An 18666-nucleotide genomic window follows, 5' to 3' on the forward strand; every position below is an offset into this window, starting at 1 on the left:
ATCCATTTGCCTGCAGATTTCGAGATGTCAATTTTTTTTAAACCACTGACTAGTACTTCGTTTTGTAAATGTATCACAATTTCTTTATCCATTCTTTGGTTGAGGAGTATCTAGGTTATTTCCAGGTTTTGGTTATTATGAATAATGCTGCTATGAATATAGTTGAGTGCATGTCCTTGTAGTGTGATTGAACAGCCTTTGGGTATATACCCAAGATTGGCATTGCTGGATCTTGAGGTAGATTGATTCCCAATTTTCTGAGAAACCACCATACTAATTTCCAAAGTGGCTGTACAAGTTTGCACTCCCACCAGCAATGGATGAGTGTTCCCTTTACCCCACATCCTCTCCAGCATAAGTTGTCATCAGTATTTTTGATCTTAGTCATTCTGACAAGTGTAAGATGGTATCTCAGAGTTGTTTTGATTTTCATTTCTCTGATGACTAAGGATGTTGAACATTTCCTTAAGTGTCTTTCAACCATTTGAGATTCTTCTGTTGAGAATTCTCTATTTAGATGTGTACCCAATTTTTAAATTGGATAATTTGATATTTTGATTTCTAGTTTTTTGAGTTTTTATATATTTTGGAGATCAGTCCTCTGTCTAGTGTGAGGTCAGTGAAGATCATTTCCCATTCTGTAGACTGCCATTTTGTCTTGTTGACCATGTCCTTTGCTTTACAGAAGCTTCTCAGTTTCAGGAGGTCCCATTTATTTATTGTTGCTCTCAGTGTCTGTGTTACTGGTCAAACACGGACATTTTGAAGAAAGACGAGACAAGGAAATGGATCACAGTCTATGCCAACCATCAATAGACTTGGAGAAATGGCCTCAATATTCTTGCCTTTCTAAAAGTAAGTTAGTGTATGAAGTAAAGACATCCAGAAAGCTTTCTAGAGGGAGAACTCAGAGACTCAGAGAAGAGCTCAGGAAAGCAACCTAGCCATCCCATTTTCTATCCCTTCTAAGCTGCCCCGAGCCCATTCCACTTCATCTGAAAGCCAAATTGCAAAGGTAGTTTGCTCAGAAACAGTTCTGTTCTTGCTGGCTCATACCAGCTAACCATTCAGATACCGAGTTTGAAATGCTGAACCTCCCCTTGTACCCACTTTCTAGGACCTGCAGAAGATGTACACTGGGGATCAGGCCTACATTTTCCCAAGACTTCATAACTTCAGTCAAGGGCCCAGAAATGAGAGGCATAATTCTTCTAACTCCACCTTGGCAGGGTTCAGCGAACGACTCCCTCTCTGACTCAAATTCCTGGTCGCAGTTCTTTCAGCAAGTTGACCTACTTTTCTCACTTTAGAGAAAAAGCAGAAACCAATAACATTTTCAGCAAGTACAATAATGTGTGTGTGTGTATGTAGGTGTGTGTAGATGTAAGTGTGTGTGTAGGTGTATACGTAGGTGTGTGTGTGTCTGTGAAGGTGTATATGTAGGTGTGTGTGTAGGTGTTTGTGTAGGTGTGTGGTGTGTGTGTGTGTGTGTGTGTGTGTGTGTGTGTGTGTGTGTGGTGTGGTGTATATGCAGGAGAATGTGCATGTGCAGGCCAGAAGAGAACACCAGGTGTCTTACCCTACCAGTCTCCATATTAGTTTTTGGACAGGATCTTCCACTGAACGTGTCTGGCCTTTCAGTTTGGATGACTGGCTGACCAGCAAATGTCTGAGGTTTGCCTCTCTCTGCTGCTCTCCAGTGTTATGGTTACAAACATCGGCGGCCATGCTCATCTTTTATGTGGGTGCTGGGAATTTAAACGCAGGTTTGATTGCATTCATAGTAAGCTTGCTCAATCACCGATCTATTTTTCCAGCTCCCAAGTACTGTTCATTTCAGAAGCATTGACTCCCATCTTCTGGTCCTTAAGTGCTCTGTTACTCTGTTATCACAGTGCTCTGAACCCCTTCAAGCGTGACCAAGCCAGAATGCTGCTCTTTACTGCTCCATCACAATGCTGTGTCTGGGGAGCTGACATGGCTCCTACATCACAGAGATATGGCAGCGTCCTTTCCAGCTTCCCCTTGCTCGCTATATCTCAAGGCAAAGTGGTGCTATGCACTAAACTTGCTACTGAAGGAGCCTGTTTGGGAATCAAGACAGTGTTTCTGATCTGGGCCATGTGGTACGAGGGGGCTGACAGCATTAGGGACTGAGAGACAGCCAGCTTGAAAACTCTTGAGTTGACATCATCTACTTCTCTGATGTGCTTCTCCAAGAAGAGTTTTAGGCAGGTCAACTCTTAGGTGCCCCTAACAGGTAGAATTCTTTGGACAGCCTGTACAGACAACTCTCAGATGCCTGGGCTTGAGAGGCTCAGTGGCTGAGTAATCATTTTAGCTTGTCATTACCCTTCCCAGTCTGCACACTCTTGCTCGTTTCCTTTGGATATATCTGGATTCAGCTTGGAAAATATATGTCCATTTAATGTTAGTCTGAAAAAAAAAGATCATTAGAGAAAGAAATCTGCCCGGATTCAGAAGTCAGATATGGGAGGGTCTTATGTTCTGAAGAGCCTTTTTGATGATCTGGTGGCTTAATAATCTACTACATCTCTTCATGACCGGGAATAAATGTGTATTTTATCTCCTGTCTCTGGGTGCCTGTGTCCTACTTGTCCCTGTGTGTTGAGACAATTATGTGTCGCCTTCTAGGGTCCTAAGCAATTTCATCACCGCTGGAGATGCTCCTATGGGATACAGAAAACCTTCCACGCCGTTGTCTTCCTAGCTCTGGCTTCCCGTTGATGACGGAGTCTTTACAAGCTGCTGCGCCCCATCACCTCTTTGTTTTCAGCCAGGTGAGCCAGGGGAAGAGCGGATGTGCCCTCTGGAGAGCCAAACAAGCACCAGGTGGTAAAGCAGGGTGTGGCAGCAGGCAGCAACCAGGGAGTTCTAATTCTAGGAGTCCATTTGTACTTGAGGCTGTCAAGTGTTCTCTGGGTTGGCGGAAACATGCAAATGAGTAGTACCCCACCTCTGAATTCGTAGAACTGGGGAGAGGGCGTGGCAGATGAATTGCAACTGCAGCAGAAGTGAGGGAGCCAGGGTGCTATCGTTGAGGAATTGAGAAGGAGCAGAGGTTAAATTCCTTATATTTATGACTACCTCAAAATTTCCCTGACACTCCAAAGTGAGAAGCGGCAGACTAGCAGGGCGGAAAGGAGGCTTTAGCACCTTGAGGGAGCTAACGTTCTACCACGTCCTAGAGTGTGCACTCTAGTGTCCTATTGCCCTATAAGCCATCTGCTGCAGATGTAAAGACTTTCTCTCTGCACTCCAGAGTAGTAGTGCGGGAACCACCAGCACCTGTTGCTTTCCCCCCTCAGTTTTTAGTTAGTTCATTCAGAATTTTGCACAGTGTGTTTTGATCCGATTCACCCTCTACCAGCTCCTCTCAGATCCTCCCCTTCCCTACCCAATCAACTTTGTATCCTCTTTATTTAAAGAAAAAACCTATTAAGTAGTTTTCACGGCCTATGTACTCTTGGGAGTATGATCTTCCACTGGAGCATGGACGACCTACTGGGTCCATACCTTTAAGAAGACTGGCTCATCCTCTCCTAGCAGCTACCAGTTACCAATAGCTCCCTAGCCAAGGGCCAGACTTTCTGTTCATCTCTCCTTTCTGTCCTGGGATTCTGTGTGGCTTGAGCCTATGCCAGTCTTATGCGTGCTGTCGTAAACTGCTATGAGTTCTAATGTGCAATTTCCCTGCTGTGTCTGGATGAGTTTCTTTGTAATCATCCTCCACCTCCGATTCTTACAATATCCCTGCTCCTTCTTCCAAAATGATCTCTGGCCCTTGGGAGGGAAGATATAAATGTGTGATATAGATGTCCGGTTTGGGACCGTGTGTCCTGCAGTTACTCATTCTCTCTACTTTGACAAGTTGTGGGTCTCTGTGTTAGTCCCCATCTATATTACTTCTTTCAAAGTTTCTTTGATGATGTTTGAGAAATGTGCTAATCTATGTGTCTAACAATAAGTCATTAGGATTAAATGTAAAAGTTTGCCTATTTAACAAAGCAATAGAAGTAGTTTTGCTCTTAGGGACAATGACCTGTCTAGCCACAGCTTCTTGGTCCCGAGTGGGCCTGAAATCTATTTAGAAAATGGTTGGTTACACCCATGAGATTCATGCCACTATTATAGCAGTGGGCATGTCTTGCCAAGCTGATTGTTATTGTAGCTTGCAGGGTTCACAGCTGGATAAGACTGATGATGACTTTGCTCACGTGTGTAGCCTCTCCCAGCATTCTGAAAACTTGCCATTAAGGATAAGGCTTCCAGATGAGTACCAGCTTGCTTTTTTTGTGTTCTGTGACTGACATATGTGGCTTCTTCAGAAATGAGACCTTACTGTCAAGTTCTGGAGGATAAACAATAACATAGGCGATACGCTGAAATGTTTTGGGACCTAACAGAGCTCATTGACCAACAACTCCAAAATAGATAGCCATTCCTGGAATGAATATTTTTCTTTATTTGCCTGTGGCTTCTAGTAGGGACATTGTTGCTCCTTTAGATGGTAACTCCATTTAATCTCTTTTTATGTGTGTGTGTGTGTGTGTGTGTGTGTGTGTGTGTGTGTGTGTGTATTTTTGGAAGTTTCTATGGTAGAAGGTGCCTATATGCTTTTTAAAATTATCTTTAGTGTGTTACTTATCCATCACTGTCCCTTTTATCCCGTTCTTCCATCCCTCACTGTTAGTCACTGTTCTATTGCTGTGAAGAAACACCATGACCAAGGCAACTCTTATATAATAAGCCATTCATCTGGGGGCTTGCTTACAGTTTTATATGGTTAATACATGACCACTATGGCAGAGGACAGACGGACATGGTGCTGGAGCAGGAGCTAAGAGTTTTACATCCTGATCGTCAGGCAGCAGGCTGAGAGAGAGACATTGGGCCTGGTGAGGGTTTTTGAAACCTCAAACCCTACTCCAAATGGCATACCTCATTCAGCAAGGCCACACCTCCTAAACCTTCCCAACAGTTCCATTAACTGAGGACCAACATTCAAGCATATGAGCCTTTGGGGACCACTCTCACTCCATGACCTGGCCCCATTTAACTATTCCTGTTCCATAAATCGTCTTTATTTTTCATACCACCATATTCTGTCTCCCCTCCCTTGAAGTGCCACCATGGGTTGGATGAAGACAACCCATGTAGGACTGAGTGTTCTAAAGTCTCTCACTCTCTGTACATTGTTCAGTTGTGAGTCTCTCTGTCAATTACCACCTACTGCAAGAAGCTGCTTCTCTGACGAGGGTTGACCTATGGGTATTGTAACATGTTTGTCATTAAGAATCACTTGATTGCCATGCTTCTTTGAAAGAATAATAGTAGTAGGTTCTTGAGTCAGAGGTGGCCAATGACTTCAAGGAAACAATGCCTTTCATAGACATCAGGGATGACACACATACAGACTCACGGAGAGTGTGGTAGCCTGTATAAGACTTCTACAGGTTCAAACCAGAAGTCATAGCACTGAGAAGGAGGAATAGACACAAGCTTATACTCCCTTCCAGGAAGCTGCTTTCAGTTAATAGCTGCTGGCAATGGGAAAATCAGTCTTCTCCAAAAGAGTGCCACAAGGTGTATCAACCACATTCCAGGACTGGGCCTGTGCTAAGAGTAGTTGGCTAGACCAGAAAATGAATTCTTTGGGGGTGTTTTTCATTGTTTGTTTAATTTGGGCACGTTTTGTCTTGTTGGGTTTTTGTTGGTTTTGATTTTGAGATGGGTGAGGGAGAAGGAGAAAGAACATGATATTGGGTGGATAGGATCTGGGAGAAGCTGGAGGAGGAGAAAGCATGATAAAAATATTTTGTGTGTGAAAAGAAAATTTAAAAAGAAATCCCTTCACTAACCCCTTACTAATTTCCTGACCTCTATAGATATTCTAAATGGAGCACACCTATCTGAGAATTCATTATGAGCACTTGACACGTAGCTAGTGCAAGCGAGGCATTAATATGTTTTTCTAGCTTTATTATTTAAATGTACCAAGCCACATGTGGCTAGATGCTATCCTTGAGGTATTATAGCCCTAGAGTCTCAGGTGCTGGTATTGGTGGCAACCAATCTGCCACAGTGCTACAGAGAACAAACACCTGCAGTTAAGAAGTCCCCAGCAGAAATCCTCGTTTGACTCTTCCTAACTCTGAAACCTTGAACAAGGCACCCAATAGCTTCAAGAACATTTTTCCCTGCAAAAAGATGTTGTGGAGATGATAGTATTGCCTATATCACAAGACTGCTGGAAAGATTAAATCCGCAATACACATAAAACTCTTAACAAAGTGCCCTGCATCAATGCAGCTCTCTGTCGATGGTTACTGTTATGAATTTTTGATGTTAGAATTTTTAATTCCATCTTATTTTCTGTACTTCTATAGTCAGTGAGCATCAGTAAATCAGCCCGTCCTGTTTATGCCGTGGGTATGAAGACAGTGACAATGGCCCTCACTGAGTTTCCATAACAAAGGATTTTTAAAAAATTTTGCACTCTTATTGTGTTCTGAACTCTGAAACAAATGAGATTTTGAAATTAAAGAAAAGATGAAATTTCAAAGTCAGAATATTCCAAGGAAAAAAATTGCATGCTTCACCTTCCCCATTTCCTGTTTATCGAACAGACTGTGTTTTTGAGACAAGGTCTTATGTATTGTAAGCTAGTTAAAAATTTACTAGCCAAGAATGTCCTTGAACTCCTGTTTATCCCGCATATACCTATTGAGTGCTAAGAGCACGGGCCAGCAATACCGAGCCTGGTTTCATTTGCTGGCTCTTTATTGAGAGACTGGTTATGGTTATATGCATGGACTCCTGAATTACTCGTGTGCTCGTAACCCTATTTACTAGCTGTGTGACCTTGAGCACAATACATAGCATCTTTTTTCTTCATTCATCAATTGGGCATAACAAAAGCCTACAATTCATGGAGCTATTGTAAAGATGAAGTGGATAACTACTTGGAAAGCACTTGGAGAAGGACTTGGAACTGGTACACAGTTGCCACATGCAGACATTTGAAGACTGTGTGCTATATTAGGTGCCGGAAAACTACAAGTGCTCCCCTTGCCCTCATTAACCTAATACACTGAAGTGTTACAGATAATCAAGCTGGAAGTATGTGAGGACATCGAAGGGGCATTAAGAAGGATCAAGTTCATTGGGGCGGCCCATCTGGGCATTTCCTGCAGGGGTGGAGGGAACCAAGGTGTGGTGGAGCTGCATTGTGGGTATTTGTTTGCGAATATGAAGAAGGTCTACTGTGCAAGGCGGAGGAGGCAGGGGGAGGTTGAGGCTGGCCGAGTGAGCAGGAAGCAGTACTTGAAAGATCTTATGAGTTCAGTTGAGGAATTTGCTGCTGTTGTGGCTCTTCCTTTGGAACACGGTCTCATGCAGACCAGGCTACTTCACATGTGCTGGAGAGCTAAGGATTGCTTTGAACTCTTTATCCTCCTGCCTTAACGTCCCACATCCTGGGATTACAGATTCTCTGTCACTCCCTGTGCCTAACTCACTGAAGGGTTTTAAGTCTGGCAGTACTATGACCTAGGCGTTTTCCAAGGATGGCTCTGAGGACAGTCTAGGGCAAGGCTGGAGGTAAGAAGATCAGCTAGGAAGCCATTGTATTCATCTAGAGACAAGCTGATAATAGCTGTAGCTAAGAGACTATCGCCATGAAACGATGAGGTAATGAACAAACTTTCACAGAGCTGGAACAATATAAAATAGGCCTGAAAATATTGCTCAGTTGATTGATAAATAGGTAGTAGGAAATGAAGAAAAAAGAGGAGTTTGGGGGAGAAATATAGTTACTTTGGGGCATGGCAGGCCTATACAAGGCAGTTTAGCATGTGTTTCTAGAACTCATATGGGTAGTAGGATATGACTGAAAGCTAAAACTCAGAGAGACTTCAGAATTCTACGCCAGGGCTCTCTCTCCAGTCTCCATTTTCATCACAGGACATCCATTTTCAGGGTTTTAGAAATGTCCTGTTTGTAAACTTCCATGTCTAGCCCTAACCTCCCCCCCCCCCGAAGTTTAGATTCCTATAGTCAACCATCTACTTAGGATCTCCATTTGAATAACTAATACATATCTTGAACTTAATAGGTCCTAAGTCTAGTCTCTCCCGACTTCTTCTACATCCTCTCTTCAGGGGATTGATCCAGCAGAGCCTCACACACCTGCCTGACAGGCACTATAACATCAAGCTGTATTCTCGGGCTCAGATTTACCTCTTGAAACCCCTTTTAGTCGTAGGGAATGACATCTTCCATCTAGCCATACAATTAAAAGTTCCTGGAAGTCATCTTCAAGCGAAACTGAGTTTTGCTATGTAGCCCACAGTGGTCTCAGACTCCCTTTCCTCTTGTTCCAGCTTCCTGGGTGCTGGGATTGCAGGCATATGCTACCTCATCCAGTTTCCTGGGGACCATTCTTGATTCTTTCTCTCCTTCATCCTCTACATCCAATCCATCAGCAAATTCTACCCTATCTCCAGTGAGCATATTTCATCTTTCTCTACTTCAGTTCATCCCCTTCGTCACCACCATCATCTCATCTGTTCACTGCAGGAGTCTTTTCCCTGGCCTCTTTACTTCCAGTCTGCACACACCATCCAGAGATGCCTTTGACATATGTAAATCTGCCCTTACTTTCCTCCCTGTAGCAGAAGCCTCTAAGAGCTTCCAGTTATACGTTAAGTGGCACTCACGCTCTTTACTTGGACCCAATAAGATACAATCCTTGCTGAATAATCGTATCCCATATGACATTCCTTGATAACTATGTTCCCAGCTATGACTTGTTTTCGCTGGGGTCTTTGGCACTCCGCCTAAAATGGTTTCCTCTAACCTTCTTCCTCATTGCCAGTGTCTCAGCTTTAGTGTTGGCTTCTCAAAGAGGCTTTCTCTGATAGTCCCAGTGAGGTAACCCTATTTTGGTCAGTGTCTCATCCCCTATTTTATTATATCCCTATCATTTAATATCATATGCAATTTTGTAGCATTGATCAAGGTGTTCTTTATTATATCTCCTGGCCACCGCTAGCTTGTACACTCCAAAAGACTGCTGGCTTTATTTGCTTTGCTCCTGTTTCGTATCTGATTTCTAGCATAGTACCTAGTATGGTTTTTAATGGATATCTGTTGAATGAATAATGAGTAAGAAAGTCGATGATATGTGTGGAGGGCCAGGAGAATCAAATGTGGCCTCTAAAGGGATGAATGGAGGCAGAAATGCCTACAGAAGACTTGGGAGAACAAGCAGAGTAGGAGGAAAAGAAAGAAGGATGCTGCAGAAGGCAGTCCCACTTCCCTCTCCAGAAGTAACCAGTGCTAACAGATGGGTGGCTTTCTTTCCAAATCATGTTCTATATATTTGCATACACTGACAAATGTTTATATTACATGCATATGTACGTATGGTTTTTATAAAAATGAGCTCCTGCTACATGCATTATTCTTGCACTTACTTTCAAAAATAGCTTTATTGAGGATTAATTCACACATTTAAAGGTTATAGTTCAATTGTTTTAATGTATTAGTGAGTGTGTGCAAATATAGCCATGGTAAGAACATTTTCATGAACTCAAAAAGAAACTTGTACACTTTAGCTATCATCCCTAAAGACTTCTTCCCAGCCTAACCCTAACACTAATCTACTTCCTGTATTTATTGATATTCTTATTTTGTATTTTTATACTTTGTTTTTTAAAAACACAGGTATTACTGTGAAGTCCAGTGTAGTCCAAAACTTGCTATGTAGCCCAGACTGGTTTGAAACTCACGATCCTCCTTCCTCAATCTCCTTAAGTGCCAGAATTATAGTGTGCCGTTGTGTGTTAGTTTCTGACTCTGATTTCACTTTGTACCACACTTTCAAAGTTCATGCTATACTATGAACCAGAACTTTATTGTTTTTATTGCTGAATAATATAGTCTCTCTCTCTCTCTCTCTTCTCTTTCTCTCTTCTGCCCCCCTACACCATATAACCATGTTTGGCTTCAGTTGGTGGTAATTTTTACATTTGAAATATTATGAAATTGTATTGTTGTTATGAGTTAAACTTTTGTGAGCTATGTGCTTTTTTTTCTCTGTGTATTTTTCATCTTTATTTGTGGTTTTATTTTAAACTCTATTTAAAAAAATGATAAAGTCCTAAGTAAAAAGGAATAGAGTAGTTGGTTGTGGGGACACATGGCTTCATATCCAATACTGGGTGGCAGAGGCAGGCAGATCTGATTCAAGGATAACCTGGTCTACAGAATGAGATCTATGAAAGCCAGATATATACAGAGAAACCCTTTGTCAAAAAAAAATTAAAAAGAAAAGGCTATGTGCTTTTTTATTTCTTGAGCATTTCCTTAACAGTTATTATATTAACTACAGGTTACATGTATGTTAAGATTTTTAGATATAAATTAAGAATAAATAAAATGAAAAATTCACTTCCTTATTTATTATAACCACATTCAAAGATTTAGTAATCACACAAGGCTAGTGACTCCCATATTGGAGACTACAAATGTAGAACATTTTCATTCTCACTACAGAAAGTTCTGCTGGACAGCAGTGATCTAGGCAGGCTTATCCAACATTAGACACTGTGGCAGAACATTGTCATTTAACAGTATTTATGCTTCAGAGCCATGTAATCAAGCTACCAAAAATTTGGTTAAAAATCCCTCATAATTTTTAAGTAACTTCTAGAAAATTTTAAATGAAAATAGATTGTTTTTCTTACAATATATTCTCATTATGGTTTTCCCTTCCCCAAATCCTCCCAGATCCACCCGCAAAATCCACACCCTTTCTTTTTTCTCTCATTAGGAGATATACAGGCATCTAAAATGAAATAATGATGATAAAATGAAATAAGATTATATAAGAACAAACAAACCACAATAGCATAATATAAACAAACAGCAAAGAAGAGGCAAGGAAAAGGACAGGAAACACATGGACACAGACACAGAAACACACACACAGAGGCGGGGAGATCCTATAAAAGCACAAAATCAGAAGCCACAATATATAAGCAAAAGACTTGTAATGAGAAAACAAAATAACCTTCATAAATATCATTGGATTTGTTTTGTGTTGGCCATATATTGATGGGTATGGGGCTTGCCCTGAAGTAGGTTTGTATACTCCATATTGGATTCCAATGGAGAAAACTAAGCTTTCTTACTTAAGTTATCAAATGGAGATAGCTTCTGGGTTAGGGATGGAGCATGTGTCCACTTTCCCTCTTAGTGCTGGGACTTCATCTGTTTCAGACCCCTGCATGCCCTGTGCATGCTTCCACAGTCTCTGGGAGTTCATAGGTGCATCAGCACTATTGTGTTTAGAAGGCCTTGTTGCCTGGTGTCCTCCATCCCCTCTGGCTCTTAGAATCTTTCCACTTCCTTTTCTGTAGAGTTCCCTGAGTTCTGCAGGGAGGGATTTAATGGAGAAAACCTATTTAGTAATGAATATTCTGTAGTCTCTCACTCTCTGTACATTGTGTAGTTGTGGGTCTCTATATTTTCTCCCATCTATTCCAGAAGGAAGCTTCTCTGTTGGGTTCCATTTGTCGCTTTCCTTCTGGTGCACACACTCCACAGGTCTCAAGTTGGATATGCCTGGCAGATACAGAGCCACTCTTAGACTTCATGTTTCCAGATTAGTCTCATATTTTACTGCTTCTTTGTAGAGCACACATGAATGTCCTTCTAAACTTTAATACCCTCTGACCTCCAACTTCCTCCATCATGTGCCTGCTGCCTGTGAGTATATTGGTTTCCCATTGCTGCTGTAACAAATGACTGGTGTGGGAGAATTGTCTGTATTCTGTCAATCATGTTTTAAATAAACGCTGATTGGCCAGGCAGGAAGTATAGATGGGTCAACCAGAGAGGAGGTAGAGGCAGGGCGATGAGAACAGGAGTATTCTGGGAAGAAGGAAGCTCTTTCCGCACTCCTGCGCAAAGAAGCAGGATGTGATCTGTACCAATGAGAAAGGTACTGAACCATGTGGCTAACATAGATGAGAATAATTAATATAAGCTACAAGAGCTAATAAGTAGTCTGAGATAATGGGCCAATCAGTTTTATAACTATGGAGATCTCTGTGTGATTTTCTTTGGGGCTTGCCGGCTATGGGGAACTGGGCAGGACATAAACCCCAACAAGCAGGCCCCTTCATGTTACAAATGACTATGAAAACAGCAGAAATATATTTTCATAGAAATATAAGGGTCAGGAATCCTAAGTCATCTATTTTCTTGCTCCTAGATATTACTTGCATTTTTTTTGTCGCATGGATCCTTACTGCATCTTCAAAGCCAGAAGTACAACATCTTCACATCTCCCTTTTGGACTCTCAGATTCCCAAGTCAAATCATTTTTATAGCACTTTGATCCTCCTGCCTGTCCTTGATAGGGAATCTGTAATTAGATTAGGCTCCTTTAATTTAAAGATACTATGAAGATTCTTTGTTCGTGAAAAGCAATATGATTGCATCAATTAGGGATGACCAGTTTTTGGAGATCATAGCTCAGCCTGCTAAAGCACTCTTTAATGACATCTCATTGTTCTTGAGGACCAGGGCTTCACAGAGTATGCCATGTACTGATATTCCAAGATTCTATATAAAGGTAAGAGAATGTCTTAAAATCTTATTATCTGCTTCAAGCCTGTCTGGAACTATCAAGAGATAGTTGTTCCGGCTCCTTAAAATATGGTGATTCTGTGAACATAGTGATTAAAGTATCTCATAGGCAAATTAGCGGCTAATTCAGTGTCTTGTCTGCATTTTAAAACAGTTATTTCAAGGCCAGGCTCTTCTAGGATTTCTTCTCAAAAGTGTATATAGACAGAAACACATGCACAGCCACCTACTCCTGGAAGATTGCTATATTAGACAAAGCAAAGCGTCCTGAGCTTATTCGTGCCTAAGAAATGGTGACACTTGAAAGTATGAGTCATTCGTTGGAGACTCAGCAGCAGAAACCAATACAAAATTAACCTTCCATCTCCAGTCTAAATAAAATGGTGCAGACTCATTTTCCTCTGCTCCTTCCAGCTGAGCACAAACATAAACAAAGGAAGTAATGCAAAAGATGATGAAAGGGGAATTTTGAAAACTGCAAAGGGTAAGTCGGAGTGGTTAGGATCTGCAAGATCAAATGATCCCCATTGTAGCACAAAGCATTATCATTCCCTAACCTAAAGATGAAGGGCACAAGCCAACATTTCCTAGTTTCCAACCTAGCAACAGAAGATGGATTAGATAGATCCTTTCTTCTTCTGGATTGTATGGGATTCCTGGCTGCAACATCAGGAGAACATGGCAGCTCCAACCAAGGGGTCTAGCAGGGATCTCCACTGACAATCAGCCAAGAGAACTGGTTCTTCCCCCCTGCCACACACACACCGGAGGAGATTCTTCCTACCCGTTTTAAAGATACGTTACAAACGAGTAAACCATCGAGAAGAAGCAGCACCCTAAGTAGCCTGGCCCAGAAATTCCTGTAGCCACCATGCTCTTGAAGGGCCAATCTTCCCCTTGCACCTACAGAAGCCCAGGCAGCATAGGCAAGGAGAATCTCAGCGATACAAGCAGAGACCACAGAACCTACAACCCCCTAGGGCCCCCACCCCCATGCACATAGAGGCCTGGAACAGCTGACCTTCTCGGACAGCACCAGCAGGGACAACTTGACCCAGCAGTGCGTTAATGGAGCAGACCAGAAATAGCATGACAGAGCTTCTGGAAAGAAAATTGTCACTGAATCACTGTGGATAAAAGCAAGCCTGGACCTGTGCAATAAACCTAGGCAAAGTACCTGCTTGCTAAGCTGAAGCTTAATTAGAAATCAGAATCTCTGAATAGCCAGCATATTCAGAAGTTAATAAAACCACTGAAGGTAATCAACTAATACCAAACCAGGATAAATTGCATGGTAGAATTATGAGGACAAAGGCTTTAAAGTAGCAATCACAGAGCTACTTTATGAGGTAGAATTTTAATGTCTATTGAAACAAATAGAAAATCTTAGCACAGAAAAATAAGTTATAAAAGTAAACATTTAGGGACATAGAGAAGAAAATTGGAGGTAATGTCTAGTAGCCATATTTCTTTTAAAGATTTTTAACCATTTTTTATGTCTCCATGTGTGTAAGTGTATTTATGTGTATGTGCCCTTGGAAGTTAGAAGAGGGTGTCAGATCCTCCAAGCTGGAGTTACAGGTGATTTTAGGTCATCTGATTTTGGATTTTGTTTATGTGGACATGTAGTTTTCCCAGCACCACTTGTTGAAGATGCTGCCTTTTCTCCAATGTATGCTTTTGGAATCTTTGTTAAATATTAGATGGATATAATTAAATGCACTCATGTTGGAGTCTTCTATTTATTCCATTGACATACATGTCTGTTTTTTGTGTGCTAGTACCATGCTGTTTTAATTACTATATATTTGTAATAAAGCTTAAAACAGGTATATGAACTTCTCCAGCATTTTTTTTTTAAATCAAATTGCTTTGGCTGTCCTGGGTCTTTTGTACTTCCATATGAATTTTAAGATTTTTTTTCCTATTTCTATGAAGAATGTCCCAAAATTTGGGATTTTGATTGGTACTGCATTGAATCTGTAAATAACTTTTGGCAGTCTGTTTCCACAATGGTAATTCTAACCAGTGCACAAGCATGGAGTATCTTTTCATCTTCCAGGATCATCTTTAATCTCTTCAGAGATGGAACGGTTTTAATTGTGAAAGCCTTTCACTTCCTTGGTTAGGCCTATTCCTGGATATTTTTTGAGACCACTGTGAATTTGAATGTTTCCCTGATCTTTTGATCAGTATGCTTGTTGTTTATGGCTCTGTCAGAAGACTACTAAGTTTTATAAGTTAATTTGATATCCTGTCACATTGCGGGTTTATTGTTTCTAGAAGCTTTCCAGTAGAACTTTTGGGATCACTATAGAATTAAGCCATCTGCAAGCAAGCATAGTTCGGCTTCTTTCCCTATTTGTATCCCTTTTCTTTTCTTGGTCTATTGCTTCAGCTAGTACTTTGAGTACAATTGTACTGGGTTGTTTTTTTTTTTTATTTTGGGCCCCCAACCAGCTCCCAAATCATGACATGGAGACTTATTGTTAGCTATGAATGCTTGGCCTAGCTTACGCTTGTTTCTGGCTAGCTCTTTTAAATTAACCTGTTTCTCTTTATCTACTTTTTTTCCTTTTGTATATCTTTCTTTCACTGCTCCTCATGTCTGGTTGACTAGCTGTTGGCTACCTGATTTCTTGCCCCGGTGCATCCCCCTCTTTCTGTTTATTCTCTTCTCTTTATTTTCTTTGCCCACCAGCACTGCCTGTCATTTCTCCAGCCTAGCTATTGGCTGTTCAGCTCTTCATAAGACCAATCAGGTGTCTTAGGCAGGCAAGGTGAGACAGCAACACATCTTTACATAATTAAACAAATACAGCATAAATAAAACTAGCACACCTTTACATAGTTAAAGTAATATTCCACAGCATAAACAATTGTAACACATCTTTATATAGTTAAAATAATATTCTACAACATACAATATGGAAAAAGAGTAGGGTTAGTGGACAACCCTGTCTGCTTCCTGACTTATATTGGGATTGCTCAAGTTTTTCTCCATTTAGGGTGTGATGTTGGCTGTGAGGTTTTATATATACCCTTTATTATGTTGAGATATGTTCCCTCCAGTCATACTCCTTATGTTGGATTTTGAAAAAAAATCTTTCGTTCAGCATCTATTGAAATTATCATGTGATTTTACTCTTTAAGTCTATTTATATGATGTGTTACATTTTCTGATTTATGTATGTTGAACCATCCCTGGAACTTGACCGTGGTGAATTTGATCCATGCAAATTTGCTCAACTGATTTTTTTTGACATAAGTGTAAAGGCATTCAACAGAGAAAAGGGGTGCTTGAGACTGAAGTGGCTGTGATATTTGTCACCCCATTAATCGCTGTTTGTGGTTTGGGTTATCAGGATGATTAGGCAGGCCACGTCTTCCCTTAGCCCTCCGTCTACATCCTTTCTGAAGCTGTGTGCTTAGTTAAAACGGACACCCTTCCCTGAACTGGAGAGGTCTGGTCTTTGGTTAAGGGTATACAAGCAGATGAGCTCCCTGCTAGAACCTTCAACCAAGTGCTTGAGAGAGAAAGAATAGCCTTTACAACAAATAGCACAGGAGCAGCTGCCACCCAGATGCAAAACAAGTCGACTTGGAACATTCAACTTCCTCAGACTTAACTCAGAATAGATGGCAAACGTGACTGTAGATTCCACAGTGTAGAACATTAAACTATACATCGTTTATTAAAAGCCATAGGTGAAAACTACATATTTTAGGACTTAGAAAAGAGTTTTTAGGTTTAACATTAACATCATGCTCCACAAGTGGAAAAAAAAAAACTGGACTCCATCAAAATTTTAAAAAGTTTCACCACATCAAAACCGTGTCATGTGAGTGAGTAGGGTAGAGGTTAGGAAACTAGAAAGGGGACCAGAAGAGGGAAGAGGGAACTTTAAGGAAAGGGGCAGGGAAGGTAACAGACCATTTGCTATATAAAAGTGGAAAGGGAATGTTGAGATCAGAAGGGTTCAAGCAAAGAGTAAGGGCAAAGAGATGTGTGTGTGTGTGTGTGTGTGTGGAGGGGGATGAATGGGAGCATCAGCTAAAACTACATAGCTATGAAAATATCACAAGAAAATCTGGTCGTTTGTATACTGATACAACATTAAATGCAATTTTTAAAGCATAAAGAGACAAACTGCAGACAGGCAAAAATATTTTCAAACCACACCTCCAGCAAAGGACTTAAGAACTATCAAAATTCTATCCAATTAGGAACAGATAACGAGTATGAACAGCTATTTCTTCAAAGAAGATGTAAAACCAGAAAACAGCACATGAAAAGATAGTATCGTTAACCATCAAAGAAAATACAAAGCGAAACCAAAGAGACATTATTACATGCCTATAAAAATGACTAAAATGTGCTGGGTGTGGTGGCTCATGCCTTTAATTCCAGCCTCAGGAGGCTAAGGCAGGAGGATTAATGTAAGTTTGAGAGAAACCTGGGCTATGTAGATAAAGAGTAAGACCTTATCTCAACAAAAGAAAACAGAAAATATTAAAAAGTAAAATAAAATAGTGGCAATACCAAGTGTTGGCAAGGATATAAAGCAACTGCATAAATCATGTATTGTTAGTTTGCTTCAACAAATTAATGATTAAACAGACTAATATATTCATGCCGTGGAATGCTACTCAGCACTAAAAGGGAATGAGGTACAGGTTCTCTTAATGACTTTCATGAATCTCTTAGGGATTTTACTGTGTGAAAAAGCCAATCTGAAAAGAGTACATATTGTGTATATAGATAAAAATTCTTGTGAATGTTTTAGAGGCGGTGGGGTGAGGGGAAGGTTAGCTGGTGTTAACCAGTAAATGGGGTAGATAGGAAGTTGGGTAGAACTAGAAAGGACAGCAAGAAGGATGTGGATGCATGTGATGGCTCAGTTCTCATTGTTTTAGTGAATAGGAAACTACACATAGGCAACATCATTACACAGAGCTAGATATAGATACATATATGGAAATGATGAAAAGAAGTAAAAGCATGAATGGGTTGTAGCAGTGTCCTAGTTAGCTCACTATAGTAGAATGTTATAAGCTGTTTTCACTGGGGAAACTGAGGAAGGGGCACATAGGAATGACACTGCAATGTTGTTTATGATCTGAAGTTATTTCAAAATTCTAAAAAAATTATCTTGAAAGAAAGAAAAGGCAAAATTTGAGTTTTTAATGTCTTGGTAGACACTGAGCTAATGGATCTAGCTTATGTACAAAATTACATGTACAAAATTAAATCGGCCATCCGTCTATCAGATTAGTTACAGAAACCAGTGACTACCCAGTCCTGGGTATGCAATACCTTAATTGAGCTCTGGTAATACAGAAATGCATTGTTCACTTTCTGGAAAGTCTTGACAAATTTGACATAAATTTGCTTTGGTGTAAACACCAAAAATTTGCTATATAAATTTCCATACTTAAGGGTAGAAGTGGAGGTAAAGATAGGATATCGTAGTCCTTCTTTTCCCTATCCCTTCTTTGTTAGTTCATTGGTCATGAAGTTAAGATAATAAGCCTTCATGCGTTTGTTGACTCTAAATAGTGAAAATATGCCACCCAAACTCTGGGTACTCCGTCAGCAGGCTTTTACCTCTAGAGAAAATGGGAGGGGAGCAGATTCTGTGGTGATTAGCCACAGAGTCCACGTGCCATTGCTGAGCCAAGGCCTTAGAACACGTGTTCTACCTTTTCCAGCTGTCTCTTTACTTCCCAGGAGCTTAGGGAGTTGTTGTAAGATTTCCTTCAAAGCTCTTTTCATGGCTATTCTTTAGAGAGGATGCATCTTGTCCCTATTTTTAGAAGGTAAAGTTTGATTTTTTTTATATCACTAAATGATTGGGAAAGTGCATCTCCCTAACTTGATTCAAAGTATAAAGAAAAAAATTGAGGCCAGATGGTTGTGGTGCATGCCTTTCATTCCAGCATTTGGGAGGCAGAGGCAGGAGGATCTCTGTGAGTTCGAGGCCA

At 40.7% G+C, this 18666-nt stretch overlaps 1 protein-coding gene across 1 annotated transcript in view; it reads left to right on the plus strand.

Annotated features, from left to right (window-relative positions):
- The first annotated feature begins 2747 nt into the window (after positions 1-2747).
- The window catches only part of LOC121441667 (LON peptidase N-terminal domain and RING finger protein 3-like), a 113862-nt gene continuing 97943 nt past the window's right edge, over positions 2748-18666 (plus strand). The window contains exon 1 of the mRNA XM_041642870.1: positions 2748-2801. Within this exon, the coding sequence (XP_041498804.1) occupies positions 2748-2801 (54 nt within the window). The remainder of the gene's footprint in view (positions 2802-18666) is intronic.

The sequence above is a fragment of the Microtus oregoni genome, unplaced genomic scaffold, assembly GCF_018167655.1.
Source record: "Microtus oregoni isolate MIOR12 unplaced genomic scaffold, Mior012 000080F_ref0000499, whole genome shotgun sequence".
Taxonomy (NCBI): Eukaryota; Metazoa; Chordata; class Mammalia; order Rodentia; family Cricetidae; genus Microtus; species Microtus oregoni.